At 41.1% G+C, this 27,382-nt stretch overlaps 2 protein-coding genes and 1 long non-coding RNA gene across 15 annotated transcripts in view; 1 reads left to right on the plus strand and 2 right to left on the minus strand.

Annotated features, from left to right (window-relative positions):
• NAXD (NAD(P)HX dehydratase) overlaps positions 1–25,701 on the plus strand; it is a 51,999-nt gene extending 26,298 nt beyond the window's left edge. For all 5 annotated transcript variants that reach the window (XM_029998769.2, XM_029998766.1, XM_029998768.1 and 2 more), the window contains 5 exons: positions 10,996–11,046; positions 11,127–11,231; positions 11,619–11,739; positions 20,631–20,751; positions 23,388–25,701. In XM_029998769.2, the coding sequence (XP_029854629.1) occupies positions 10,996–11,046; positions 11,127–11,231; positions 11,619–11,739; positions 20,631–20,751; positions 23,388–23,538 (549 nt within the window). In that variant the 3' untranslated portion in view covers positions 23,539–25,701. The remainder of the gene's footprint in view (positions 1–10,995; positions 11,047–11,126; positions 11,232–11,618; positions 11,740–20,630; positions 20,752–23,387) is intronic.
• On the minus strand, positions 13,228–14,357 carry LOC121232551. The gene is made up of 2 exons (XR_005931197.1): positions 13,736–14,357; positions 13,228–13,468 (listed from the first exon to the last, which is right to left on the minus strand). It is a non-coding gene; the product is annotated as an uncharacterized LOC121232551 (long non-coding RNA).
• Positions 25,702–26,735: 1,034 nt separating the features above from the next.
• CARS2 (cysteinyl-tRNA synthetase 2, mitochondrial) overlaps positions 26,736–27,382 on the minus strand; it is a 38,532-nt gene continuing 37,885 nt past the window's right edge. For all 9 annotated transcript variants that reach the window (XM_029998774.2, XM_041119478.1, XM_041119479.1 and 6 more), the window contains one exon: positions 26,736–26,894. In XM_029998774.2, the coding sequence (XP_029854634.1) occupies positions 26,820–26,894 (75 nt within the window). In that variant the 3' untranslated portion in view covers positions 26,736–26,819. The remainder of the gene's footprint in view (positions 26,895–27,382) is intronic.

Consider the following 27,382-nt stretch of genomic DNA (forward strand, 5'->3'; position numbering starts at 1 on the left):
CAAAACCACGTTTCTGCTTCCCTTCTTGGCTCTGGAGTGTGCAGATCGAAGCATCTCTGCTCTCCATTCTACTTCAAACTTCCGAAATGGTGTTACCACATCTGGTGTGGAACTTGGCCACCACAGCCAGCTTCCTTGTAGGCAACATCGGGCCATCTGTTTTTCCCTTTCAGTGTCTGTGATTGATTCTGGCCAGAGCCGACAGTACCGTTACCTCCCCGAGTTCACCTCAGTTGGTATGCTGCTGTAGTGGTTTAGACTCTGTTGAGAAGGGGTTTAGCCACCACGTGGAAGCAAGGCCAAGGTCCCTATGGCTGTCCTCTGTCAATGCTTAGAAGCAGCATATTTCCAAAGCTGTTGGATGTTCTCCTTTTTTCACACAGCAGCAATGTTATGTGCCTATCATATCTACCCACCACAGTGTTCTTCATGCAGCCGTGCCAGGGATGTTTGCACTTCTGGTCTTACTGTGATCTGAGATTTCTTGTAGCCTGAAGCTTGGAAGTAGGGGAATTCCTGCCTGTACCATCAAGAGCTGTTCCTCAGGTTTGCGATAGAACCAAGTTCCTCTCCTGCAGCGTGATGAGTGCAGCTCCTGAGAGGACTTTGGAAAGAATATTATATTCCTTGCATAGCCCTCTGGGAGAGGAGATGATGCTGCCTAATGCTCCAGTATGTTCTACATTCTGCTGCTGCCTAGCAGTTAGGAAGTTACAGGTTTAGCTGTGTCCTTTATCAGTTTCCAGCCTCTTGTCATCTCCTTTCCCCTATTGCTTCTGGCATGAACGTGATGTTCCTGTCAAATTTTCTGCTTCAGAGTTTGGGAATCTTTAATGGGTACGTTACTGGGTTTGTGGTCAAATGGCCTAATCCAGAATTGTTGAATGGAATAGTAGTTACTGTCAGGATCAGGTAGAGAAAAGCATTCATCCTTATTCTTCGTAAGCGCTGTCCTTAACTGAAGTAAGACTTTGATGTTGGAATCATCTTTGTCATTGGGCTCCTTTCCTCTCTCCCTGAAGTGGTAGCACCGAATCCTGGACTCTGCCACTCCAGTCTTGCTGTGTTTTGTTTTGCAGCAGCAAAGTTAGATGCTGTTTTCAGCAGAGCATGCTTGCTTCCCTCCTGTAAGAGAGGTAATGATTAACAGCAGGAATGGCTCTGTAACTCATATTACATGGTAAAATCGACTGGGTTCTCAAACCACATACTTGTTCCTCTTGCTCAATTCTCAATCTTTTGGCTCCAAGAAAATGTCCTGAATACCAGCCTGAGTTCTTCTTTTGGCTGAGGCCCCGCCAGCTGCCATTTCTGCCCATTGCTGTTTCTCTTCCCCCACCCCATCGCCCTGCAATGCTACCCTCAGCCAGTCATTTGCCCTTAAAGATCTCTGCTATCTGTTGGGATATAAATTTCAGAAATCTCATTTTCCACCCCTAGTGACATCATCTTAAGGTTGTGTGGAAGTGTCTTGGCTGTAGTTAACGTCTAGCAAAGGGTGGGAGAGGTTTGGGCCATTGTCATGGATCACCTCCATCAAGTGTGCCCAGAGAGAGCCTGTTTGAAATTTTCTCCTTCAGACAGATTCTGAGTTCCACCTCAGCTGAGGTATCAGCATTTCTGTGTTTGTTTTTGGTTAGTTGGATTTCCCCCTTTCAAGCCTCATGCCTTCAGGATTCAGGCAACACTTCACAGCCTTAGTAAATTGTGAGAACAGGACCGGGTGCTTCAGTACACTATCTTGCGCTAGTTTTTGCAAGATCAAGAGGACTATGGAATACAGAGCCACCTTTTGTTGTCACAGCGGTCTGTTAAAGCTAAATCTGCCGCTATGGGCCTTGAGAAGCATTTTCCTCTTGATATCTGAGCAGCCCCCAGGTTCTGTTTGTACCAAGTATAAGACACCTAAGAAGCATCCCAGGCTAATGCTGCAGTTGATAGATTAGTCTGTGGTACCTACCACCATGTACAAATATGAGCAACAGGATGTGTTACTCTGTGGAATCACTGCTCATGTCGACTCAAGTTAGCAGAAGAATTATTTACCAGAAACATAATTCTTCACTGTGCGTCAGGTGCATTTGCTTCCTGCCCTGTTCATACCCTCTGGAAAGTCCTCTGGAGGTTCTTGCTGTGGGGATTCAGCAGTTCGTAGGGAACTGAAGTAGCAGCGAGGACAAGCCACTTCGTGTTCTCAGCCCTCAGCTAGGAGGAGGTGAGGTAGGTGGGATCTTGCGCCTGTGATACTGCAGAGGCAGAAACCGGAGGGCATGTATGTGCATCCGCAGTGAGTATGTGTGCGGAAACTGTATTTCTGTCAGCCCTCACCCAACACTGATGCATATACCACAAGTAGTATCCAGTGAAAAACTACTCTTACTAGCCAAACCTCATTGAAAACTGCTCTCTTACTAGCCAAACTTCTTGCTTTCAAACAGCCTGATGAGAGTCAGAACTTGTGGATATCTTCACCTAAGATGAGGCAGTTGCTGGGATAGGATGCAGTTCTTGCTCTGTGATGGTGGTACTGGTGCAGATAAAGCTTGGGAATGCCAGCTCGAGGCAGAGAGATGCTCTTGGTTGTGCTAAGAACTATTGGTATTCCGTGGCTTCATCGCAATTGTCTTAATTAGAAAAACAGTGTTTGAAAATATGCTAACAGGACCTTAAATACAGGTTTATGCAGCTTGCAAGCAGAATTTATTTTCTAATATATGTAATAGATCTTGATGAAAGTCATTCACAGTGAAATGGGATGTTTATTTGCTTTCTGTGTGTAGGCTTTTATTGTTGTTTAACTTGATTTTGATGCTTAAAAGCATTTGTAAGCAAAATGCTGGAATTGGATACCTTTTCAACTCTTTCTGAGCATCATTCAGCTAGAAACCCTAAAAAGAAATTGGCAGTAATAAATTCCAGAGTTCATTTGAAGTTTATGTTTATTTGTTTTATTTTAAGACAAAATGCCAACAGCTGACCATGAATATCGTAAGCCAAATCTAACATTAACATAATCAACCGTAAACTGGAAACCTTGTAGAGTTTGCACTGTGAGTGCAAACACTCAGTGGATGAGACAGCATGAGAAAACTTGGTGCCTGCCTTTATTCTGATTTAGATTTTTTACTCTGGATTGGAGTAAACAAGGTCATTGCTTAAACTGGATTTGGATGTGTTTAGGGATGGAAGTGTATAAATGTAGCTTCTTAAGAGGTGTCTGGTTAATTGTGAATTTGGGAGGGGATAGCTAAAAAGGAGTGGTCTGGGTTTTTGCATAACTAGGACAGTATTTCAGAGGCTTTTGCTTTGTTTTCTTGTGTTCCTTACGTTCAGGCATTACTTTCTATTATGTCACTTTAAGAATTCAGCATATGATCAGGGCAGATAATAAGAAACTTAGCTGCAGTTTTCCTCCAAGTTTGATAGCAAGTGATCTACTTTGAATTCAAAGAGGGAATCTACAAGTGGATCATTCTCATATCTTTTTTTTTTTTTTTTTAATGTAGAACAGAAGAGTTTTGCTTAGCTGCCATCTACAGCATCTTCAAATTTGTTAGTTTTAACAACAGCTTTTAACATTTCCCAAAACACTTAATGAGCTTGATGATGTAGTGGGGTACTCTAAAGAGTCCTTATCACCCTCTGCCTGGCTTAAATGAAGTATTTTCCTGTGCACCTGAAAATCTGTTTTGGAAAACAGGGCCTAGCATGTGCTGCTACAGTTAAAAGACAAAAGACCCAGTTAAATTGAATGGAGCATAAACCATGAGATAAGAAGCTATTTGTTTCAAAGAAAGGATATTCACCTCTGTTACATGACTCTTCATTCAAGTAGGACAAGTGGTGGTCATTTCTTATGTGAGGTTTGAGACCTTAGTGGAGTGATTATGAGCTAGTGATAGTTCTGCATACAGGAATATATAAAGCAGAAGTCAGGCAATTAGGCTAGTTAAAGATGATTATATAAATCTTGTCCACAAAGAGAGGTTTTGATTGATATTGCCGAGTTTTGAAAGGAGGATGAGTTCTTGGATCAGATTAGTTTGTGGGAACTAATGAAAGCAGTTTCAGAGTTAACTGCGTGTTTCTACCAGTGAATAAATAAAAAAAACCAAAACCAGTTAGTGAAAATATGGCTCTAATGTGAAGAATCTCAAACAGTGGAACTCCATTTTTAATGTTTTTCGAAGCCTCCTGTATCAAATAGAATATATTTAGGGAAGCTTCTCCCCCCTGCCAGCCCTGACTGTAGCCTTGAACACAGCCTGTGCTTGGGATATTTGCCTACCTCTAGCTGTGCAAGATTACAAACTTCTGCTTGCCGAGCCCATTTTCCAAGCATCTCCGCCACAGAGCTGCATCCTGACCTCTATTGCAGCTGAGTCCCTGCTAACTCTGCATTTATCCAGACTTGAAGCAAGGAATGCAGAAATGCTTCCTAGGGCTTTCAGTGCCTATTTGTAGGAATTGATTTGCGGTGTGTTGGGGTGGAACTTATTTGTTCCTCCCGGGCACCTTGGGGAAGGGGGTGTGCAGAAATGCTTCCAGCTGCAGCATTTAGAGGGAAATTTTGGCTATTTTTTCCCTTTTATCTCTGTTCCAGACAAAAGCACGGATTCAGGATTGTTGGATGCAAGCAGCATCCATGCGGAAAGTACGAGCAATTGTAGATGGCATTTCAAAAGCAGTTCCTGACAGCAGCTTTCAGTAGGGGGTTCTTCGTAAAAGGGGCTGCCACTCCTTTTTGATTATTTAAGGTTGTATGAGACATAACCAGTGCCAGGTTATGCACATTTGCATGTCTCTACCAAACCAGGGTATGTAATTACAAACTTGGCATTTGCAGGTTGCAGTAGAGTGCACTTTCAGTGGGCTGAAGGCAAGGTTATACTGCTTCCTAAAATGTTTGGATGTCCTTGTGGTCAATGCTATCCATTATTAGGGCATGCTGAAGCTTGAACTTCTTTTTGAGCACACGGGTAAGAAATTTTGCCAAGAGTAGGCCAAGACATGTCTCTTGAAGGGACCTAGGAAATGCAGTGTTCATTGCTGGTATCAGTAAAGGAAACTGCCTGCAGTATCTTCCCTTTGCAAGGTAGAAAGATGACCATGTGATGCATCCACAGTGAAAATTAATTACTGTTGTGGGATAGATGTTGCTTTATATATGCTGCTATTGTGGTTTTCTGTTTATTTCATTAAAATTCAATCTTTTATTAAAACCACAGGCTCTAATTTCCTGATTGTTCCCTTTGCAAACACCGAATGCCAAAGTTATTGTGTAGCTAAATGAGTTCATCAAGAAACACACAAGTAGCGATACAACTAATAATATATTAAACGTCATTGCAGGCATTCTGCTGCCAATCCACATCTAACTAAAAAAGCTGAGAAGTGTATCTAAGTCAGGTGTGGGCAAAACTGTACATAATTGTCTTCCCTGAGGAGCCATGGAGAACCGGCTTGAATGCTGTGGTATGCAGGCAGAGTAAATAGGGTATGTGTGTTATTGCTGGCTCGTGGACTTGGGCAGAGAATTCCAGACTGACTGTAGAGTTTTGCAAGAGGCTGTGGGTGCTCGGATGCGTGCACCACCTGCTGTCTGCCTCTGGTGCCTCAGGGTGGCTGCTCTGTGAAGACTTCCATGGCTGATTAGCTATCCTTTGATGGGACTTAGGAGCTCCATAGCAATTTATTCCCACCCTTACATGTTCCCCCCATTCCCCTCCTTAGCTGTTCTTTGCAGCCAGTGTCTTGCACTGGCTCATCTCGGCCTGTTCCCTTTTTCCATAATAATTGTGGAAGTGTGCAAGGGTCCTGGATGCCCGTGTTAGTGCAGTGCAGGTGAATCTTGTGTTTCATAGCACAGCCGCAGGCTATCACACGGATAAATCGTATCATGCATTACTGTGCCCTCTTTCAGCAGTAGCCTGTCCGTTCATTCCTTCAAGCTTCTTCCTCCTGCGGTCCTTTCCAACCTGAATGAGTGTGATTCCATGTGTGTGTTGTTCTGATTTCAGCATGTTGGGGGTTTTGTGGTTTGGGTTGTGTTTTGGCGGGGGAGGGGCTTTGGTTTGGTTTTTTTTTCCCCAAAATATTGGAATTTGGTTTGGGGAATCTATTTTAAAATTCCCATGTGAAAGTTGGGCCAGAGAGCACAGATTTCTACTCAAATTGCATTTCGAGGAATAGTTTCCATGATAATAAAAGAATTAATTAAAACACATAAATTCTTCACCCTTACTTTGTAAATTTTTCTAATTACAGTAAAGGGTTACCTTTACCCAGATAGAACACTGGTTTCTACTGTGACACAACTTCTTTTTCAGTTCTTATTGAGTAGGTTGCTTGCATACAAGTCTTGGATACCCAGTCAGAGAACAAAGATTTTTCAGAAAATTGTGTATTTCAAGAGTAGAGTGGGAGTAGATTCAGGTTAATGTCACCCCCTCTGGCTCTCCTCCCCTCAACCACCTCCACTAAAACCTGCAATCACTGAAATACTATTTTGGATATTCCTAAATGTCAAGTATTTGGTACTGCTAACAAATGATAAGTGTGTGGGAGGTTGTCCCATACAGCACCTTCATGGGATGTTTGAATCCCACGTCGTTTCCTCTTTGGCTTAATTGGGGTAGAAACTTAAACTTTGATCTTCCGTTATTAGGAGAGGAAACTCTTGTTACAGATTTGTTCTAGCATGAGTCCTGCAGTCGTGTAGTACAGTTCATAATCACTGATTTTAATCACGGGCTGAAACCTGTTTCCCTTTTCTCATCCAAATGTTGTGGGCTGCAGGATCACTGTTTCAGAGCCACCAAGTGTTCGGCCAATTGATACAAAGCAGGATATCTCTAGCAAGAGACTGCCCAAACCCCCATTATTAGGACTCTCTACATGAAAGGTAGGAGACTAAAATTTGGGCCTGGCTGTGAATATCGCAGAGGAAGGATCCCAGTTCCAGTCTTTGACATCTTAGCTAACCAGTGTGGCTGTAGGTGATGAGGTTGGAGGACAGCAGCATGTCACTCTCCTCTTCCTCATTGTCCTCTCTGCTTTGTGACTAGTGCCAAGGTTGCCCTGTGAGTCCAGTCCTTCATTTCTGGATGTCCTCGAGTGCTTAGGAATCGAGTGAAGGAAGTGCTCCTGCCTTGGTCTGCCCCAAGCTGAACCACCACTGTTGTAGTATAATATATTCTGTGCGCAGAAAGATAGTCCACTGGGATATCTTGGAGCTAGAATCTCCAAAATCTTAATATTCAAAATGCTGTTTGAAGGGAAGGGGTGATGTCTTGGGTTTATCATTGATACCTCTATGTGTTGCTGTTCACTTGTGAGACTGGTGTTTGGATTTCAGGTCTGGTCTTAGTAACATTTCGTAGTATTTTTAATTGGCCATGTTCTCTTCTAAATCCTTTCCTATGTAAATAATTGTTACATGAGATAAAACTGAACAGATGGTTCCTCCTCATACATAGAGTCCTATCCGAAACAGTTAAATAGGTTTTGGTGTGAAAGTAGAGTTAGTCTGAGCTGTAATAATTCTGCAATTAGCAGTGGAGGTTCTTCTATATACTTACAAGTATTAACCAGGAAAATCTGTGCCAAATGTCAAGGTACAGGTTCAGCTGAAAATTTGATTTTTGCTTCCGGTAACAAAATACTCTGCATAGAGGATGTTGCCATTATTGCTGTAAATACCTCTTACGCAAGTATTTTTGTGTTTTGTTTTGTTTTATATACAGTATCTGCAGTAAAAGAGTGTTTAAAAGTGGGCTTCATCTCCCCTAATTCTTGATGTCTAAAAATAAAGCAGTATTTCTGTCTCTGCTCCCTCTGTGATACCTGGGGAGAGACAGGTATGTCTGTTGGTGATTCATCCCACCCTAAATGCAGTGTCTAAGCTGCAGGGGATGAATTGCTCTCCAGTGGTGAGCCATTTGACCTTTAAATGGCAGCAGGTGAGATGTGTCCTGTCCACAGTCAATAGGAAACAGAGGTTCTACAATGAATGTTGTGTCCTTCAAACGGGTGGTTGTCTTACAGGGGGTTCTCTTATCTCAGTTTCTGCTTTATTACGGTTGCCAGATTACCCCCTTCCTCCCCAGAACTTCCTCCTTGAGGTTCCTTGTCAGTCTCCAAGCATTTTCTGTCTGGGTTTAAAGAAGGAAGAGGAAAGGAAAATAATTAGGGTAGTTTTTTTGTTTGGGTTTCTCTTTTTTAAAATATAAAAATGAGCTTTCTACATAAGACATAGGACTTCATATCCCCTGATAATTTGTTTTATAAGGAGAGAAAGAAAAAGCAAAGATCACTCCGTATCTTAGATTAGAAACTGATCCCTCAGAGACTTGGTATACAATAAAAGTTGCTTGGCCAGTAGGTTTTACTTAGCAAGATGAAATTTCTCTTCAGAGGTCAGACGTCTCAGGATTGTGGAGGACGTGCTGGAGAGGTAGGAACTCAAAACATTATTAGGAAGAAATGCCTTATTTCTCTGGAGTGTAACAGTGACCCAGCCTTCCAGAAGCTATTTATCTGTACGTATACTTTCATGCTTTGTAACTTCCACCTTTTTTTTTTTTTTCTTACATTCTTTTGGTGGACAATGGATCTTCAGAATTCCTTATTTAGCCTGTTGTTAGATATAGAGAGACAAAAAGGTAGGTTCTAACCAGTAGTCAAGATGACAATTATGAGGAAACGTGACAAGGGGCCAAACAATAACAGCAACAGCCAAACCTTAACTGTATTGGGAACAGAACTTTGGCAAAATTAGTTCCCTGGATTGCTCATAATGCATTTGAGAGAATAGTTTGGAAGGATAAGGACTTCTGAGATCTGATGTCTTCCTTCAGGCTTCCTTATGGAGTCTGCTGGGGAAATCTTTTTCGGTTTTAAAAAATGAAGTGTCATGAAAGACTGGCTTACTGAAGTTGACATACTAGAATAAACTGGTGATTCATATTAGTGGGAAGTGGAGCAGTAATCACTTTAAGTGTACTGAAGGAGTTTGGTAAAGCTGCTAATGTTCAAAAATACTCTAACTGAAACCAGTTAGCAAATGAGGTTCCAGTAAATGGTATTTGCATCTTCAAAAATTGGGGGAGGATGATGTGAATGCTTTCTTACATGATATCTTGCTAACTTCTGGGGCTCAGTGCCATATGATAACCTAATCGGAAGAGCTTAGGATGGTTCAAAAATAATCGGACTGTTGGATGTATAACATTCGTTTATACAGAAAAAATACCGCAAACCATAAACCTGGTTGCTAGATCCACAGCCTTATTTTATTATAACCAAGTGAGTCAAATTAAACATAATTGTTAATGAACTTAACACAGCAGGGGCAAAGCAGTACAGCTTCTGTGAAGGAAAACTGAGCTGTGCACATCTGTGCAGATTTACATTAATGAATAAAGGAATTACTTTGTCTCCTAAATTTCTTAAAAGCTTTGAAAGTAAGGCTCTCTGGTTTTCATTATGCCACAACTCATTCTAGGTATGTTGTAAGATTCCATCCTTGCACAGCTGTTAAATAAACTTACTCAAAAATTTGAATACTTTAGCAGTAGCTGAGTGGTATGAGTTGTGTAAAACTTGTGATTGGTTTGAAATTATTTAAATAACCGAATATAAGAGAAGACGTGTGGTGTTCCCTTGGGATCCCAAGGAGGGTGGGCACCTGGCAGTCTGTGACACACAGCCCAAGCCGAGACCTGTACAAGCATGTGTATGTCACGGAAAGGTTTTTATGCTGTAGTAGCTTCTAATGTAGCTGCAGCTGTGTGCTGAGACAAGTCCTCAGGCTTGGAGCAGTGGGTAGTGTTTCAGTCTCATGCTTCCAAAATGCAAACAGTGCCCAAACAAACAAAAGTAGTGTTGGGTTGAAGCACACTGCTAAATTCTGGTCATCCATTTAAAAATAGAAGGGAAAGATTGCTACTGGTATTGGAAAAATCAGAATCAGGTAGGAATGAGTTTGTGAGGATATGTATATTCCATAATTAATAATTTACAGGAAGCAAGGTGGGCGGTGTTTATTTTGACCACGATACGAGAACAGAGGGACATTCAATACCCTGAGCATTAATTAAAAACTGCTGCCTTATTTCTTATATAATGTCTTGCTAACCTGTGGAGCTCAGTGCCATATGATAGTTAATCTGAAGAGCTTAACAATGTTCAAAAATAATTAGACTTTTGGATAGATACCATCCTCTGTTATCTTATACAGGAAAAAGATAAACTCTGCAGCTTCAAGGACGAGTTAGTGACATTCAAAAAACTTGACTGTCAGCCATTGCTCATTAAAAAAGCTTGAGTATCAGTCGTTGCCACTGCTCAGTTAGGAGAGAGAACAAGGGCAGACAGTCTGCTAGTAGATACTGCTTGCTGAAAAAACACTTTTGCAAATGGTCTGGTGTCTCGGCCACCTTGATTTTGCTTTGAAGGTATTAAAACCTCCAGGACTATGAGTGAAATGACATTTTACGTACTGCTTGTCTCGGGATGTTTGTTTGTACGTAGCCCTATTGCAGTATTTGAGTTTATCATCAGAAAAGCAACTAAAATTAGTATTACAATTATTGGTAGATTTCTATCATGGAAATACTAATTTGGATTTTTCTTTTTTTTTTTTTTTTTAACTGGAGTTGTATGTTTACTATGTGTGACTTGTGTTGGCATTGCGTGCCTCCTACAGCAGCAAGAGTGAGTGAGATTGCTTGCTTGTTTGCATATCAACACCAAGGAGTCAGTTATGGAAACCCTGTTGACACTGCTTATTCTTGAACCAGGGAGAGAACAATGTAATTGTAAAATTACCAGTTGATATGAAAACATCTTACATTAGTTTGCAGAATATAACAGATTTTTTCTGTCTTACTTTGTAAAAACTACTTATATCATCAGATTGATTGTATGAATTTGGTTTGGATCTTACGAGATTTAAATTAGCAAGCATCTTAAAGTTATCTGCATTTTTTGCAGGGTATTATAGAAAAATCAAAAGTGAAAGGAATTCCTATCGTTATCGATGCTGTAAGTATTTTCTTGATTCAGTTAGTGGTTTGACATTTAAGAATCTATTCAGTCAATGTTCTTCTTGCTGGTTTTTGCAGGATGGACTGTGGCTTATTTCCCAGCAGCCTTCTCTTATTCAAGGCTACCAGCGAGCTATTCTTACTCCAAACTACATGGAGTTTAGTAGACTGTATGAAGCCATGGTGAGCTGTTTTCCTTTTTGATATTTAAGTACATGCAAGTTTAGTCTTTTAGTCTTTAAAAACAAACAACTTATTACTGGCTTAAACATTATGTGCTGTTTCTTATATGCAAGGCAAGCATTCTCTGGGTTTTTATTTCATGGGATAATTGCCACAACAATGCCTATTCTTAAACAGAGCTTTTTTTTAAAGACGACCCTTTCTTATGCATTTTTTGGCACTGCAGTGGGTATAGAAAAAAACATCTAGGAAGACTGATGATGATGCTTTTTTCTTTTTTTTTTTTTTTTTTTTTTTTGTCCCCATACATATGCTGAAGTAGCATGTGTTAGAATATGTTGTTCTAGTAGTAAAATATGTACTGTGTATGGAATTCTTGTGTTGTAGCTTAGAGACCCCGTAGACAGTAGTGATCATCATGGATGTGTATTAAGACTCAGCCAAGCCATGGGGAATTTGACAATTGTTCAAAAGGGAGAAAGAGATCTTATTTCAGATGGAGAGAAAGGTAAGTGAAGCCTTTTGCTTTTAGCATTGTGAATATTTTGTTTTGTTTGCTTTCGGTCGTACTCCAGTGGTTGGACTATATAGTAATTAGTTGACTGTATTCCCCTGAAGATTGAAGGGGAGGGATGGCTGTCTTTGCAGATCACTTTTAGATGATTTGTGTAAATTGATATTTTTAAAAGAGTGCAACTTAATTTATTTGCTGAAAAAAGTTGCTGATTTTATTTCACATTTAATTGGCTATAACTTACGTTTTACATTACACAGGTATTGAGAAATTAATTTTTTAATCTTTGTGAACTGTTTTAAAATCCTTAGCTGAGATGGTCTTTATAAGTGCAGATGTCATTACGAATATGCAGAATAATATTGTTGTTTCACCATATATTGGTGTGTGTGAAAAATGAAGACATCTTGAGGTTCATGAGTTGCTCAGTTCCTTGATACTATCTGCCATGGGGCTGTAGATTAGCATGTACGTATATGACTTGTACATTAGCCCTGACAGTTTAAAAAAAAAAAAAAAAAAACAAAAAAAACCCCCATATTAACTGTAGATTGCCATTACAACTTTTTAAAACAGTCACTTACTAACATGGTTAATGTATACTTAATAAAATTAGCTGCGTGTCTGATGCTTTTTATACTGATCATTTACTGTGATCAGTATAAAATTAATTCATGAGTGCCTTCGTTGCATTTTGACTACATCGTCTTATTTCGCATACATAACAAGCAGCAGCTCCACTCCTAATTACTTGAAATGCTAATCTCTGATAAATGTTTATGCCGCTTCAGAACCGTTTTGTATATACAGTCAATTTTTCATTATTGGGAGCCATGGGAGTCTTTTATAACAGAAAAACAGATGTAATATGACAACTACTTTGTGCAGAGCCACCTTCCACATACCCCCATTAATACAGATACTATAGCAGACTGTGAAGCAAGCTGGGATCTGGAAGCAATATAGTTATGCCTATGTGGTGAAGGACTTTGGTCATATAGCACCCAAGTTGCCCTGCATGAAGTCTGCTGTCATATTTGCACCCACAGCAGACTTGATTTGTAACCTTGGACAGTCAGGCCAGGCTTAAGGGAGGATGAACTCTGCCAGAGGATAAAATATCCTGGCTCCAGGATCTCTGGAGAGCTTTAGAGTACTGTAGTGTATCTTCTTTCTCTGTTTTTATGTCAACAATGTTCCTTTTATGGAGGATTGTTGCTTTTTTAATGAATGTCAGGAAAACTGGGTGAGCGCTTTAGATTGAGCACATTACCTAGTATATCTCTGTTCTCCTTTTGAGCTGTTAACTCTTGGGAGAAGTGTACCCCCACCATTGCTGGAGAGAGGGGACACTGTCTCCATTGCCTCTTGTCATGCAGGATTCAAAAAAGCAGGAAACAACTGAAACTTTACATTTTCAGTTTTGAATATTCAGGTGTGGCACAGGTTTGGTGTATGTCTTGTGTGCTTTTGGGGCTTTTCGTTGTTTTTATTTTTTTTCCCACCTTGCTCTTTGTCTCTGTTGTGTTCTGATTTTTTTTTCTCTTAAAATTCTTCTTTTCTCTTAGTTAAGTGGCTTTTTGATTTGAAATAAAAACAGTTCTGTGCCTTTATAGCAGTTGTTTGATGTCCAGCTGTAGGCTGCTTTCTTGTTCTTACCTTGGTTCTATCACTGATGCTTTTTCTCTCCTGGATTACAGACATTACAGGCAGCATTGCTGAGCTGTAAGAAAGCAGTTGTCAGGTTTAATACAGGTTATAATGTCTGTTACAAACACTGTATTTAGGGTTTGTATTGCTTGCAAGAAGGTTCCTGAGAATTTTGCAGAAACTGTAGACTTCAGCTTCCTTTAACGAGAATGTTCTTTGGGTTTGGGAGTTATTGTCAGTCATTTTTTTAAAAGCTTCTCAAATGCAAAATTATATTGAGAAAGGAGATTCTACTGTCTGCTCTTTGCCACAACACAGAACATGTTGTCATGTCACTGACCTTGAATTCTCTCCCAGGTTTTTCGCTCTTAACTTCTTTTTCATCTGTCTGTTCTTTTGATCTGATGTCATTTTTTTTCAGCTAAGACAACATACATCATGATTCCAGTGTGAGGGAAATCCAGATCATTGGATCAGGCCAATATCCTCTGAGCACAATCAAATATTATGAAAAGATCTGTGTATTCCTCTTGCTTTATTTTTCATGTCATCATCCATTTGTAGTTCTTAAGCCGTACCTATTTTCAGGCATTTCCTGCTTGAGCTTATGTGCTTAGCTGTAGTTTCCATATATCACTTTCAAACTTTCTCCTCTGGGAATACCCTTCATGCGTGCTTTCTGAAAAAAAACCAAGTAAGTCTCAATGCTCTCCAGGAAGACCAGAAATTGCAAACTTAACTATGTAGCTTTAGTGTTCTGTGCTTGGCTGTTGTGGAAGAAAGGCTTTTTGAGGATGCTGAATTTTGCAGCAGGGAAGACTGGCTTGGTGAATATAGCTTAGAGTGATTGTAGCGGTTATTTTCACAGTACCTTTATTCATGAGTCTATAGGAAATTCAGTAGACAATTTACTTCTAGTTGAAAACAAAAAAGATTATCAGGTGATTTGATACTGAGCTGGAAGTACAGGTGTTGCTGAAGGATTACTGTCAGCAGATAGCTCTGTAATCTAAGCAGACAGGCACAATAAACTCTGACTGGAAGCTGAAGCTTAATAAATTCAGATTAAAAGTGAGGCAGATTTTGTTAACAGACAAAGAAATTAGCTATGACAATAACATACCTAAAACTTTGATATCTTGCCAAACTGTGAAGTGTCAGGACACCTCTGAGGTTTGTTTTTACAGATCAGATTAGGTGATGCAGGTGCTTCTTTATGGCCTTAAAATCAGTACTGAATCACATACATAGCCTCTGTGAAATCAGTAGCAGTCCTCCACTATAAAGGAAGTTTTCCTAAAATTTGTCTCCATTTCAGTTAGGAGCTGCCAACTGCCCTGTAAACATAATCACCAAGATTTTAAATTAAGTTTTATATACTCTTTTTCTCTTTCCTTTTGCAATTTCACATTATAGCTTGGTCTACAGTTGTTGATTCCCTGCTACAAAGATGAGCTTCACCATGCTCTTGGTAGGTGATATCAGTGCCATCACTGACCAGGGTAGGAATGAGTACTCAGCCTGTGGGTACAAGGTAAGTCAGCTTTTATTCACTATGGCACAGCTCTCTAAGGTTTTCTTTTTATTATTCTTTGGAGAACTGGTCAATTATAAAGTGTGGTTATACCAGTCTTAGTACCTAACATGTTTAAAATTTGGTTAGGTCCTTGGAGTAGGGGATTTGGATTTTTGTTTTTAAATGTTATAACAAGTTTTTCTGTATTTTCCCCAGCACCTGTGTTTGTTCTCTCCTCCCTTGCAAAAGGCAGACTTTATGGGTAACCAGCCTGCTTCTGCCTGTGACTACTTCTACCTGGAGCCAGTAGCCAAACATAGTTTATCTCCAGTTGCCCAGCTGCAGCTATGGCCAAGAGAAGCAAAAAAGCATGTGGGGGGGGTTACTGAGTACTGAATATGGGGTGAAAGGCCAACTTTTGCCATACATCCCCAAGCAGTACTTCTAATTTCTGCCATTCATTGCCTATACAGCTGAAAAGGAAGCTATTCAGTCCTTGTCAGTCCCTGGCTCACTCAGCTAAAAGCTCTTACAGTGTCCAGCTGCCCAGCAAATTTTGCCTAGATTTTTAACTGAGAGGCAGCACCATCATCTCCACTCCTGTTTCTGCAGAGTGAGCAGAACAGGGAGGTGATGGTTCCCGTCTGTTGTGCCACTGTGGTCTCCATTGCCCGCACAGCCCAGCCTGCTGTCTCCCAGACACTGCTCACTTGTCATCACATCTGTCCCCTGGCTCCTGCACCTATCCAAGAAAAGTAATGTAAAATTTGGATCATTTTCCTTTAACTTATATTGCCTGGTGTCTCACACTCAAGGACCTATCTAAGTTTTAAAAGTGTGCTTAGGGAATATAAAAGTATAAGCACCCTTTATATAAAAGCCAACTTACATTTTCCACATCAGTTGAGTGATTTCTTCAGCCAGAGTCATTAATCTTGGTTTCCCTGTCTGTGTGCACTCTGGGACATGTTTCTGGGAGTCCACAATCTCCGGCTATGTGCTTTTGTGAACTAATTTGCAAAAGGAAAAAGATAAATTTCTTACTAGTACAAGTAACTGCCAGGTCAGAGATGTATATTGGTAGAAGATACTATTCAAGATCTGATAATGGTCTAAACCTGAATCTTGCATTTGATGGAGCAAAATGGTCCTTGATACGTAGAAAATGGAAATCTTGAGCCTTTTAATTAAAAAGAGAGTATTTATTGTTCTGTGGAGTAGCTGATGTTAGCTGATCCAGTCCAGTTGGATCATATCAGAAGTCAGAATGGTCGTACATTTCATATATGGATTCCTGAGCACATTAGGATAAGTGTAATACTCCTGCTCTGTAAGAGGAAAATAAGTGCAAAGAACTTGTTCAGGACGTCCGAGATTCAAGAATTAAATTTTAATGTCCAGGCTGTCTTCTGGTCTGCAGTCTCAGTAAATGTGGTGTTTCACAGAGGCTCTTTAGCCGCCTTTATCATCATCAGTATTATGTGTTTAGCCTTAAATAGCTATCCCATATTTCACATTCTGTGTTCTAAATACAAACATAAAAAAATTAATCCCTGGGGTTGGGTTGGGGTTTTTTGCTACTGGGTAAACATTGTGAATCAAGAACATGCAGACATGCATTACTTTTTATACTACATGGGCCTTTGGTTTTCTAACTGTAATGTGTTTAGGAGCAAGTGAAGTGTTTTAAGTAGGGCTGGCTGTGTACAGCCATATCAAAATTCCTGCTTCCCGGTTAACTCGTAGTGCTTGATCTCAGCAAAACTACTAAATTCTATTTTTTTTCCTTCAAAGAGAGGACAGCTATTTTCAGTTACATAACAGCCTGGTTTTTTTAATTAAGCATACAATACCCATAAATGGGTCATTCTTCTGGGCTTTGATCTGCCAGCACAGTTTGGGGTGGGAGTCCTTTCAGCTTAAAACTTGCTGGCAGTGGTATAGTTAAGTGTGACACCATGGTCTGAATGCTTCCCCAAATGCTACTGTTTATCTTACCTTCAAGGAGTGCTGAAAAGGGAGTGATGGTAACTTCTTTTATGGCCTGAAATACATTAAACCTCGAGCTACTAAATGACTTGGCCATAGTTACCCAGGAAGTCTGGGGCAGAATTGTGAGTTGTATGGAGCCTAAAATTCTTTGATCTCTACTTTCCAGTATTCTGTCAGTATGACAGCCTTCATTTTTTTGTTTGTTGCACTCATATTTCAGTACCAGTTGTTTCCATGGACTTAGGTAAGCAAGAAATCCAGGTGACTACGTGTAAGGGACGTGTTGTATTAGCTGCGTACAGCTCTGGCAATATTTATGTGCTGTTTAATTGCTGAGATTATGTTGAAACTGTTGAACAGGGCTGTGGTTGTTTTGACTCTAGCAGGGGCTGTGGTTGTTTTGACTCTAGCAGATCTCCTTGCCATACTTGGTTGAGCGATTTCTTCAATGGTGACATTTTTATTTCATCTAGCCTTTTCTTATGATAGTATTTGTATGCTCCATGAGTAAGTGCTAGGGAGCTGGGCTTTGTCCCAGAAAGTTACTTAACATAGATCAGTTTTCATTAAAAGACTTCTATTAATTATACTGAGGTGGGGTCTTTTTGATTCATCACCCTGTGAAATAATGACATCAGATTTGGTTGCCCAGGCCTATTAAAAACCAAAACAAGACACCCTGCCCCAAGAGCCAATTTGACCGGCATTGGTTGTGTGTTTCTGTCTCTTAAGGTCTGTCAGTTAAACTATAGATGAACCTCTCCATTATTTTGATTGGGACTGGTGTCACACTAATTGACCTTAAGTGGCCTTTCACCATTGACATGTTGTGATGATTTCAGTCTTTGCAGTTTCCCTGTTGTCCAGCATCCAGTCGTCTTGGTTCCTCAGCTATTCCAAGTACCACATTTTCTAGGCTTTCTGATGTACATGTTCATCCCTAGTTGAATGTGGTATAGCCTCACTGAGCAATGGACCAAAGAACACTTCATCCTCATGTAAATACATCGTTCTGCATCTCTCCAGGGATTACAGCTGCCCGCCTTCTCAGCATCGTCGCTGACTATTCAGTCATGTCCATCTAATCGATGTCTTGTAACCTTGCCACCAGTTGTCACTGCTCAGTGCGGCGTATGAGGACGTCACCCCCGTGGTCCTTAAAGAACTGCTTGAGCTGTCTTCACAGCGGGTCACAGACATTTAGTGGGGGATGTTGGACTGGGGGAGTGAGAAGACAGCAGTTTTATCTTTGTTGTTTTAGGAGAAGGCTGGGAAAAGCATCGGGAAGACTTTGTCCTTTGCGGATTTGGCAGTCTGCCGGTTTGTCTTGATGGTAGTGTGGGATTCCTTCTTTGATTTTAAAAGCTCTTAACAGCGGCTGTAGTTCAGAGGAGTTTTTCATTCCTTTTCCCATTGCCTGTTGTAATGTTCATCATCCTTTTATTTTGAGATGTTCTTTGAGGAACTGAGCCTCTGCACAAGAATTGCCCGAGCATTATACCTTTCCCCCCTCATTTAAGTGAATTTCCTGTCGTTCTGCTTCTTTGAAGGTATTGCGTGCATTTGTCTTCCAGCATCTCTGTGCAGAGTACAAAGATCTGCTTTTGTTGTTGCCTATGAGGTAGTCTGCATGTATTTGAGACTTACTTTTTAAAAAACCACAAACAAAAGACCACTTTTTTTTTTTTTTTTTTTTTTTGTAGCAGGATATTATAATTGGCCTAGTTCGAGGAGATCTTGCTTTCCTGTATAGCTCAAAACTGACTGGAAGGTTGTGGGGCTACAGAATAGTGGCAGATGGTGACATACAGCTAATAAGCAGGGGCTTGTGCTCAGCTGTCAGTCAGAAGGCCCCAAAGCTTTTGAACAGAGGATTTCCATCCTGCCTCCTGCCAGGAGTTCAAGCCCTCAAAGTGAAAATCCTGTGAGATACCGTCTTCAAAGTAGCAGAATTAGAGGTGATTTCTCCAAAGCACTGTATTTAAAAAAAAAAAACAAAAAAACCCAAAAAAAAACCCCACAACACAAAAAACCAACCACGCCACCTAAAAGGCCATACCTTCTTCAAATAGCTAGCTCAGAGGAGCATTACACTTGTGAAATTTGACATTAACTACTGCTCACTGAGAAACACATCCAGAATCTTAATTTGGGGGGGAAGGGGGAGGGGAGAAGAATGATTGGGAGAATTAACTGCTGGCAGTGCTGCAGCGGTGTCTGCTGTGATCCCGGTGACTAATGAATCTTTGCCCTCTCAGTGGCAGCAAAAACGCACAACTGCCTGGCCTCAGGAGCCCAGCAATTACTGCTGGAAGAATCAGTAGGAAATGGCAGTGAAGTACAATTCTTTGCTGCACCGAGTAACAAAAAGCAGAAATGAACTATGCTAATGGACTGCAAAGGGTTTACTTGCATTAAGTAGTTTTCTACCTCTTGCTATTTAAGAAGATTTACCTGCAAGTCCTTCAATTTTGTGCATTTTTTCCCCATTATTTTGTAAGAGGAAAAATTCCTTCTAAAATATGGACAGTACACCCTCTAAAACACCTGGGCTGCTCTGTTCGTGCACCTTGGAGAAACCCAGCCCAGGTGACTTGAGAAAATTGAGGTAAGAGCTGTTGTCCAAGCAATGTCTTGCTTTATACTTTGCTTATGTACTGGGCATGCTCAGGAGTGCAGGAACGACGGTGTGCATGGTCCTGAACCTGAGTAGCTCCACAGTAGCTGACTGGAGGTGCTCAGGACCACTACTTGGCCACCAATGATTCTGCCAGCTCTTCTGTTCTCCTAGGAGAGGAAAATAAATTTTTCCTGTTTTTTTTTTTTTTTTGCAGCCAAGCAAGAAGGAAAGCTAAGGGTAGATATGTACCCACAAGAGAGTTTGGAGGAGGGTAGCAGAATTGATGCTGTTTTCTTTTTGTGTGCCTTATGTATCCTTCAGGCTTCCTGCTTGGGCTTGTTGAGACTGGAGAACAAAGGAGTTAAATTTAGTGAAACCGTTTGCATGTTCTTCATAGTTACAGCTCCACAAAGAGATCAGTTTGACCAAGGTCCTTTGTAGATTTAAAATAGAAATGTAACATCTGATATTCTGACAGAGCCTAGCCACAGTGACACAGTGACACTGCTGACGGAAACATACACAGATGCTGAGGACACCGTTGCATGGCAGAAAGAGTTCTCTCTTCGTGTGTGGTTTTTACAAAACCTAAGGCTGTTTTCAGTAAAATACCTTTCTGATGGGCATAGCAGAAGATTTGAGACTTTAGTTCTATTTTGCATTTGCTCTTTGTAAAACATCGTGGTTTACATTTGAAAACTCTGAAGGTCAGAGACTCTGGAGAGTTGTGTTTGTGCAACGGCTTTGTGGAGGGACCTGGTCCAGTTTGGGGCAGTTGCTCATCATGGCAGCATCAATTCATGTAAATCACTAAACTCGTTAGTGACTGAATCGTCTGAGCAGGCTGAGTGAAGTGAAGAAAGTGTATACATTGTGCGGTGTTATTTGTAAAAGATTGAAAAGTAATTAAAAAAGTATTTTTAAAATGTTAATGCAATAATTTTGTTTTTTAAGAATAGTGTATTTCAGCACATGCTGCTGCCTGTGATTAATCTCTCAGCTGTTAATCGCTGTGTGCCTCAGAGGTTAACCCTCACAGCTATGTGATAGCATTGTAAGTAGAAGAAAAAATGCACATGACTTTGTTTTTGGTTTGTCTGTTCATAGTACTTGTATGCAGTCACGAAGGAAGCAGCCGGAGATGCGGTGGACAGGGGGATCTCCTTTCTGGTTCTCTTGGAGTCTTAGCGCACTGGGCATTTCTTGCTGGAGCAGAAAAAACAAATGGGTATGAATATTAATTAATAACTTCTTCATTCTTGTGAGTCTGTGTTCTCCTATGGCAGCTGTTGTAGAGCTGCTGTAGAAATTTCCAAATGAAATTGGAGTCATTGGGACTAAGGTATTCATGTACTTTTAAAAAATGTAAGGGTGTTCTAGAGCAGTCTATATAATAGTTACAATTTTAATAAGACAAACTCTTCAGTAATCTAATGGCTCACAAGTTTGAGACAGAGGAAGAGTGTGAACCTGGATCAATTCCGAAGGACATATATGTATGGGGTATGTGTTTTCAAAACAGTTGAACATAGGCAGGAAGTATGAAGAATAAATAAGTGGTAGTCACTGGCAGTAACATCTCTATAATTCAGAAACTGTGTCATTTAGCTTTGTTTTTGTAATTTGGTGAATCCTCTTGCACTGTACCAAAGTATTTCAGTGAGGCAGGTAAGTTGAAACTTGGAAATTAAATACAATCTCAAAGAGGGTAACCATTTTAAGGCCAAATGGCAGTCCAGTTTGGTCGAACATAAAGCAGCCATGCAGCTGCAGCTGGCTGTTGGCTCTTTTGTTAAATTATGTCAATTCCTGTCCGACCAGTTGGTCCATATGGTCACGTAGTCTTTCTGTGCAAGTAGCTGCTTTAAATAAAGTTGAAAGGAACCCTGACACAAGCAGTTAGGGAATAACAGTCCCTCTTCCCAATAAGTAATGGGCTATTGAAGCTTGAGGGGTGGAGTGCTTTTGTAGTCTTTTGGTTGCTACATGCAGATGCACACAGTTAGATGTCCATGGGAGTTGACTAGTCTGTGCTTGCATTACTGTGAGAGCGTGGCACTAGGTCCCCAAGGAGGAATGAGGGACCAGTTGAACCAGACTTTAAAATTCTGGAATCTAACATACCCAGAATGAAAAATGAAACCAGGATTGTTTGTGTATCTGAAGTTGCAGCTGCCATTAAAGGAGGAATTTTGTTTTCCTTCATTAAAAGGGTGACTTCATCTTTGCATGGTGTACAACAGATCAGTATTAAATTGTTGGAGAGATGAGCAAACACAGCATGTGTTCTCCAGGCTCTCCTGACTTGAGCTCCTGCGGCTTTTCCAAACAGCTCACTCAGAAACTCTTTTATTTTATAGATGAAGGAAAAGTGGGAGAGTATAATTGGCATCAGCAATACATTGTGTCTCCTGTGGTGGTGTTAAGGTGACCCTTCTCAAACACCTGCTGTACCACTCCTGTTTACCGCATGTGTTTCAGGAAAGCAGGAACTTTTGGGGTTCTGTGAATCAGGGCATCAGCTTGTAGACTGCACTGCAGGCAGTCCAGCCAGTCTTTCCACGCTTGTGCCTGGCTCTGTTGTTTCAAAACAGGTCTGTGCAGAGCAGGATTTTGAAACACCGATTGCACTGGCTTTCAGGGGTGCTAATGGTATAGTAGGTAGGATTTTCCTGTTAAGTAGACAGGATGCTAAGGTGATGTCTTTGGAGTATGGTGCGTATCAAACTGGTTATGCAGTAACCTTAGAAATAGATGTGTTGGCTGTCTCGAGCCCAGAAGCCTGTGCACAGCTCTTGTTTTGGAGCACTATTTGGGCATCCAGGATGGACTCTCAAGGTGGCTTAAATACTCACTCCTGCACCTTGATGAGTGTATGAAGTTGCTGTTTTCAAGGAAAAGGTACTCAAAGTTGCCCTGGCAACACCCAGTTGTAAACTCACGTTCTGCTTTGCCTGTGTTTTGTATCGTGATCCTTCACAAAACCCTTGCTTGGCACAGGAGTCGATCGGTCCTTAGGGACTTCCAGGCAGCTACGTCCCAGCCGTGGCTGAGCTTTGTGAGGTTTTTAACCAGCCAGCAACTGGAGCCCAGGGCTGGCCGCTGAATTACTCTGCAGCTGTTTTTCCTCTGCTCTGGGGCTGTAAGGCAGTGGAAGCAGCTCCCGCGGCCCAGCCTGCGAGAAGGTGATCTGGAGGCGGCAGGGCTGTGCTCCTTCTCCCGGGGCGTTCAGGACTGGGGCTGGGTGCGCTCCGCTCGCTGAGGCAGTTCATAAGCCTGTAGGAGGCATTAAGAGAGCGTGCTTTAATTTCTGTTGAGGTCTGCAGTTGTCACTGTGCTCCTTTTAAGCTGATCTAACGAAGGCCCCAGAGCAGTGACTACGGCCCTGTTAAAAATCATCTCTTGTCCGCATCCCCGCATCCTTCCCCCACCCCCTGCAATACAAAACTAAACAGTTGCCCAGTGAGTGGGGAGGAAAGGGAGTTAAAAGGCTGCCAGGTGAGACTTCAGTCTTCCTCTGAAGGAAAGGATGAAGTTTCACATCATTGTTAAAACTAGATGCGGAACACCTTCTTACCCACTTTTCAAGCATGTTTTCCTTTTGCATCCTTTGGCCCTGGTGGTGTTTCTCGCTCCGTCACATGCTGTGCCGTGGGAAGGGAAGTAAGTATTTGTTAAAAATACTCAGCCAAAGGTGCTCTGCAATGCAAGAGTCTGAGAAACACAGGTATTTGCTTAAGAGGCCTTCCCAACAATGCTGACAAACATTTATGGGTACAAAGATTACATCCACCACCTTATGAATTACACAAGAGTGTTCAGATTTTGTTTATAACGTTGTTTTTGGTTTTTTTTTCTGTTTAGTCAAAATCCCTTTCTAGTGGCTGCATTTGGAGCTTGCTCTCTTACGCGGCAGTCTAACCACCAAGCCTTTCAAAAATTCGGACGTTCAATGACTGCCTCTGACATGGTTTCAGAAGTTGGAACAGCTTTTAACAAACTTTTTGAAACCTGAAGCCAAAGCAGCAGAGAAGAAGAAAAGGAAGAACAATGACTGCAAGAGTAATTACATTTACCGTAGAATTTACATAAGTAATGCACCCTTTCAAGTGCTGTAGCAGCATTGGTATGCTAGGTAGATTTTTTTTATTTTTAAGAATAGAAAAATATGATTAATGTAGATATTTTTTAAGAGTTTGGAATACAAAAATGTTTTGGCTGAAAGAAGCTGTAGTTGCAGATCTGTTATAATATAATAAAACTAAACTGAAAGTATTCCTCTGTTCTTTTTGATAGTTATTGAGCAATAACTAAAGTGTGAAGAGCAAAAAAAAAAAAAAAAATGCACTTGATACTTAGATAAAATTCTTCCACCAGCTCAACTGAATTTCTTGGATTGCACCAAGGTTGTCATGTTTTCATTCTTAGACCCTCTGTCTAGAATTAGCTATTGCACTTCATTTTTTGCCATGCTAGTATATTAAGAAGCAAAAAGTAAGCCTCTTTGGAAAGGGAATGCATGAGAGTTGCTGTAGATTTTGAATGTAATTAGTTGCCTTTTCCCATTCCTGGTCCCAGAGGCAGCGTTCATGTTGACAAGAGACCCCTTCCTGCAGCGTCTTGTTTTTTTTAAAAGGTTCCCCCCATCGGAGGATAAGGATATACTGTAGGTATCTTAGCATTAAACAGTAATTATGCTTACCTGGAAAAAATTCTTTTCTATTCCTTTAGCTGGCCTTGACTCATCGAGAACTCGGTATGATGAACTTTGTGAAATTACCATTTGGAGAGGTACTAGGTGGGGTAAGAAACTTAGCGATACTGAACTGAGCTGGTCAAACTCTCAGTGATCATGGAAGTGTGAAGTGCTTTTAAAACTCAGATTGCCTGCTGAGTTAGAGCTTGAGAAGCTCAGCGTACAGATGCATAGGTGGGTAGCTATTAACCAGCAGGGACAGGAGTCAAAGGCACAAGAGGCCGCCAGCAGCACGTACCTGTACCCTCTTCGTGTTGCGCGGGCAGCCAGCCGCGCGCTGCAAGTCAGAGGCAGGAACAGAAGAAGGGTGGCCGGTGTTGGAGCGCAGCACCTGGCTTTGGGCGCTTTTTGCTCGATCCTTAGGAAGACAGACGGGACTTGTGCTGCTGGGGCCATACCGATCTGGCTCGCTGGCAGGGCAGATGAGTGCTGGGTACAAAGGGGAAGTTGCGTGGTGTTTTGCACAGCATCATTTCTTAACTTTTTGGAAATTCAGTCAAAGCTTCTAGGGCTTGAACCAAGATGGAGAGAGGGGCAAGTTCATGCAAAGTACGTTTAAGTGGGTACTGCCCTTAAACCTACAACCTAGCTCCAAGTGTAGTCATGAAAGCGCAGGAACAAGCATATAAGGTGTCTAGTTATTGCAGATGATGTTCTGTGTTCATTGCAGCCACTCTTCTCCAGTGATCTAGCTCTAGATTGGAATATGGTGTCACGCATACTAGTCCGACTGCCTTCTCGTACCTTGCGATAGCTGCCCACAGAAAGCACCTGGAATCAGAAAGGCTGCTCCGAGAATTTCCCTTCAGCCCTTATAGTTGAGATTTCTGGATGCACTGTGACTACTACCTCACCCCAATGCTTTTTTTTTTTTTTTTTTCCCCTTCCCCCCCTCCCCCCCCCCCCCCAACCAGTTACCTATTTTTAAAATAGGTTTTTAAACGTTTGCTCATTTTGGTCTATGAGGGTTCACAGACTTTTTAGATTAGAGCAATGTCTACTCATAAGAGATGGGGTTTTGGTGTTTAATTTAAGCAGTTTTGTAAACTGTCTACATCTTTGGGGAAACTAAGCTACTATTGTTTTTCCCCCTAAAACTAGTTGAGAAGCCTGACTGCTTTTAAATAAAATCAGAAAGTTAAAACTGATTTTAAAACAGCTACTCAATTTCCTTTAAAATAAGCAATTTTTTTTTGTATTTAGAACATCAGTGGTATTATAATTACATGGCATTTGTAGGCGAAGTCAATCAATTAACAGAGCTCAGTACAGATTTCAACCTGCCATGTTGGTTTTAAATCTACACCGAAGAAGTTGTAACTAACTCTGTTATTCACTAATGTATACAAATTGTTACAATTTTTAAACATTCTGGAAATGTAGCAGTTTCTTTTGGTAGGAAATAAAAATAATAGAAAATTACTTGTGTGTACTTTGTTTGGTGTGTTCAGATCACATTTCCCTCAGTAGCTGAGCTGACTGTTCCCATTTGTTCTAGTTTACTAGAGCTGTACAGCAAATTTTAAATACCAACAGTGTCAAATAAGCATCTGCCCAAGTGCTAATGAAGACACACCCCCCATCTTCTCTAGGGGTGCTGATAACCAGAAATGGAGCAGAAAAACAGCTACGCGTTTTATTCTCAACACTATGAAGGCAAGCCTTTATCCTTTTGAACAGATCACTTGTGTGAATTGTATTTTCAAATTAAATTCCTTGTGAGATGAACCCATGTTCTTATTTCTAGCTTTTCATAAATTTTGATTTAAAGAATGGGCAGCAGCAGGTAAGTACAAGCCCCATGTAACCTCAGCCACTAGAGCACAGGTCCCCACACATGTACAGCAGGCCACTGCATCTGCTGCAGCCATGCAATCCAGGGGATTTTTTTTAACGCAAACATAGCAAAAGAAAAGAGGTAATGGAACAGGTAATAACCAAATACCTAATTTTCTCTTCCCAATTCTGTTGGAGAGATCCCGAGCACATTGCAGTCCCAGGCCCAGGGAAATCTCAGGGTATTCTGTGCAAAAGCAAACTGAAAAGGTGCCAAGCCTTACAGATAACTGGATACCATCATATTACCATTAAAGATTTCACAGGACCAGACCGGGAACACTGCAATGAGGAAATACTCCAAGGCTAAAAGTGTCACCTCTTCCCATGTCCAAGAGGAACACAACTGTTCAAACCAGTGGGCATAAAACTAAGTGTTTTCACCCTCAAAGACAGGCCTAAGTTCCTGCCTCTGTCTTCACTACATTTTAATTCTCAGTGCCCGCTCAGCAAAACAGGGCGCAAGTGCAGATCACGTAGAAACTGGGGCTGGGGCATTTCCTGCGTTAGACTATACCGAGGCTGCTGCTGCCCTGCTGTCGTGTACTTTGGATGCTCCTGTGTTTATTTACCTAGTAGTAGTGCCAACAGTTTTGCTCAGATCATATCTTTGCTAGCCCTTCTGTTCCAAAGATTTTATTTGGAAAGCATTCGTATTTACAACTGTTGCCAAAGCAGCCGAAATAAAGTCCAGGGATGAAGTTTCAGCTTTTTTTCTTGGTCTGCTGCTCCGCTTGCCCTCCTTCCTCGATTTCCCAGGTTGAAACAGCAGCTCTGTCCTGTAAGAAGAAGGAAGTGGGTCAGTCCCAGCAGTCTGGATCACACAGGTATCATACACACGTAGGTATCTGGAGGATTTTAACCAAGCCTCATCCAGCAAAGCTCTTAATCCAGTTAGGTAAAAGAGGTGGCGGTACGACGTCACAGGAGTGCCGTTGTTACTAATAATGCTGAAGGAAGTCATAGAACAAACCCAGACAATTCTTCCCAGTTGAGAAGGGAAAAAACCCACAATACAAATGTCACCTTTCCAATGTGCGATGCTGCAGCAGTGTGTCATCTCTCTCATACGAGTAACTTCTGTTAAATTCAGGCAATCACATTATCGTGTTTAAATGGCTTGTGTACACAGAAAACAGCCCTTCTTATGGCCAGTGCACGAGAACGTATTGCCTAACATGGCTGATCTCCTCAATTTTAGGATAGCAGCCTGTTGCTGTAAATATCTGTAATGCAATACTGTCATATTTTTGAAAGAGTATTAGTC

Source organism: Aquila chrysaetos, chromosome 23, assembly GCF_900496995.4.
Source record: "Aquila chrysaetos chrysaetos chromosome 23, bAquChr1.4, whole genome shotgun sequence".
NCBI lineage: Eukaryota > Metazoa > Chordata > Aves > Accipitriformes > Accipitridae > Aquila > Aquila chrysaetos.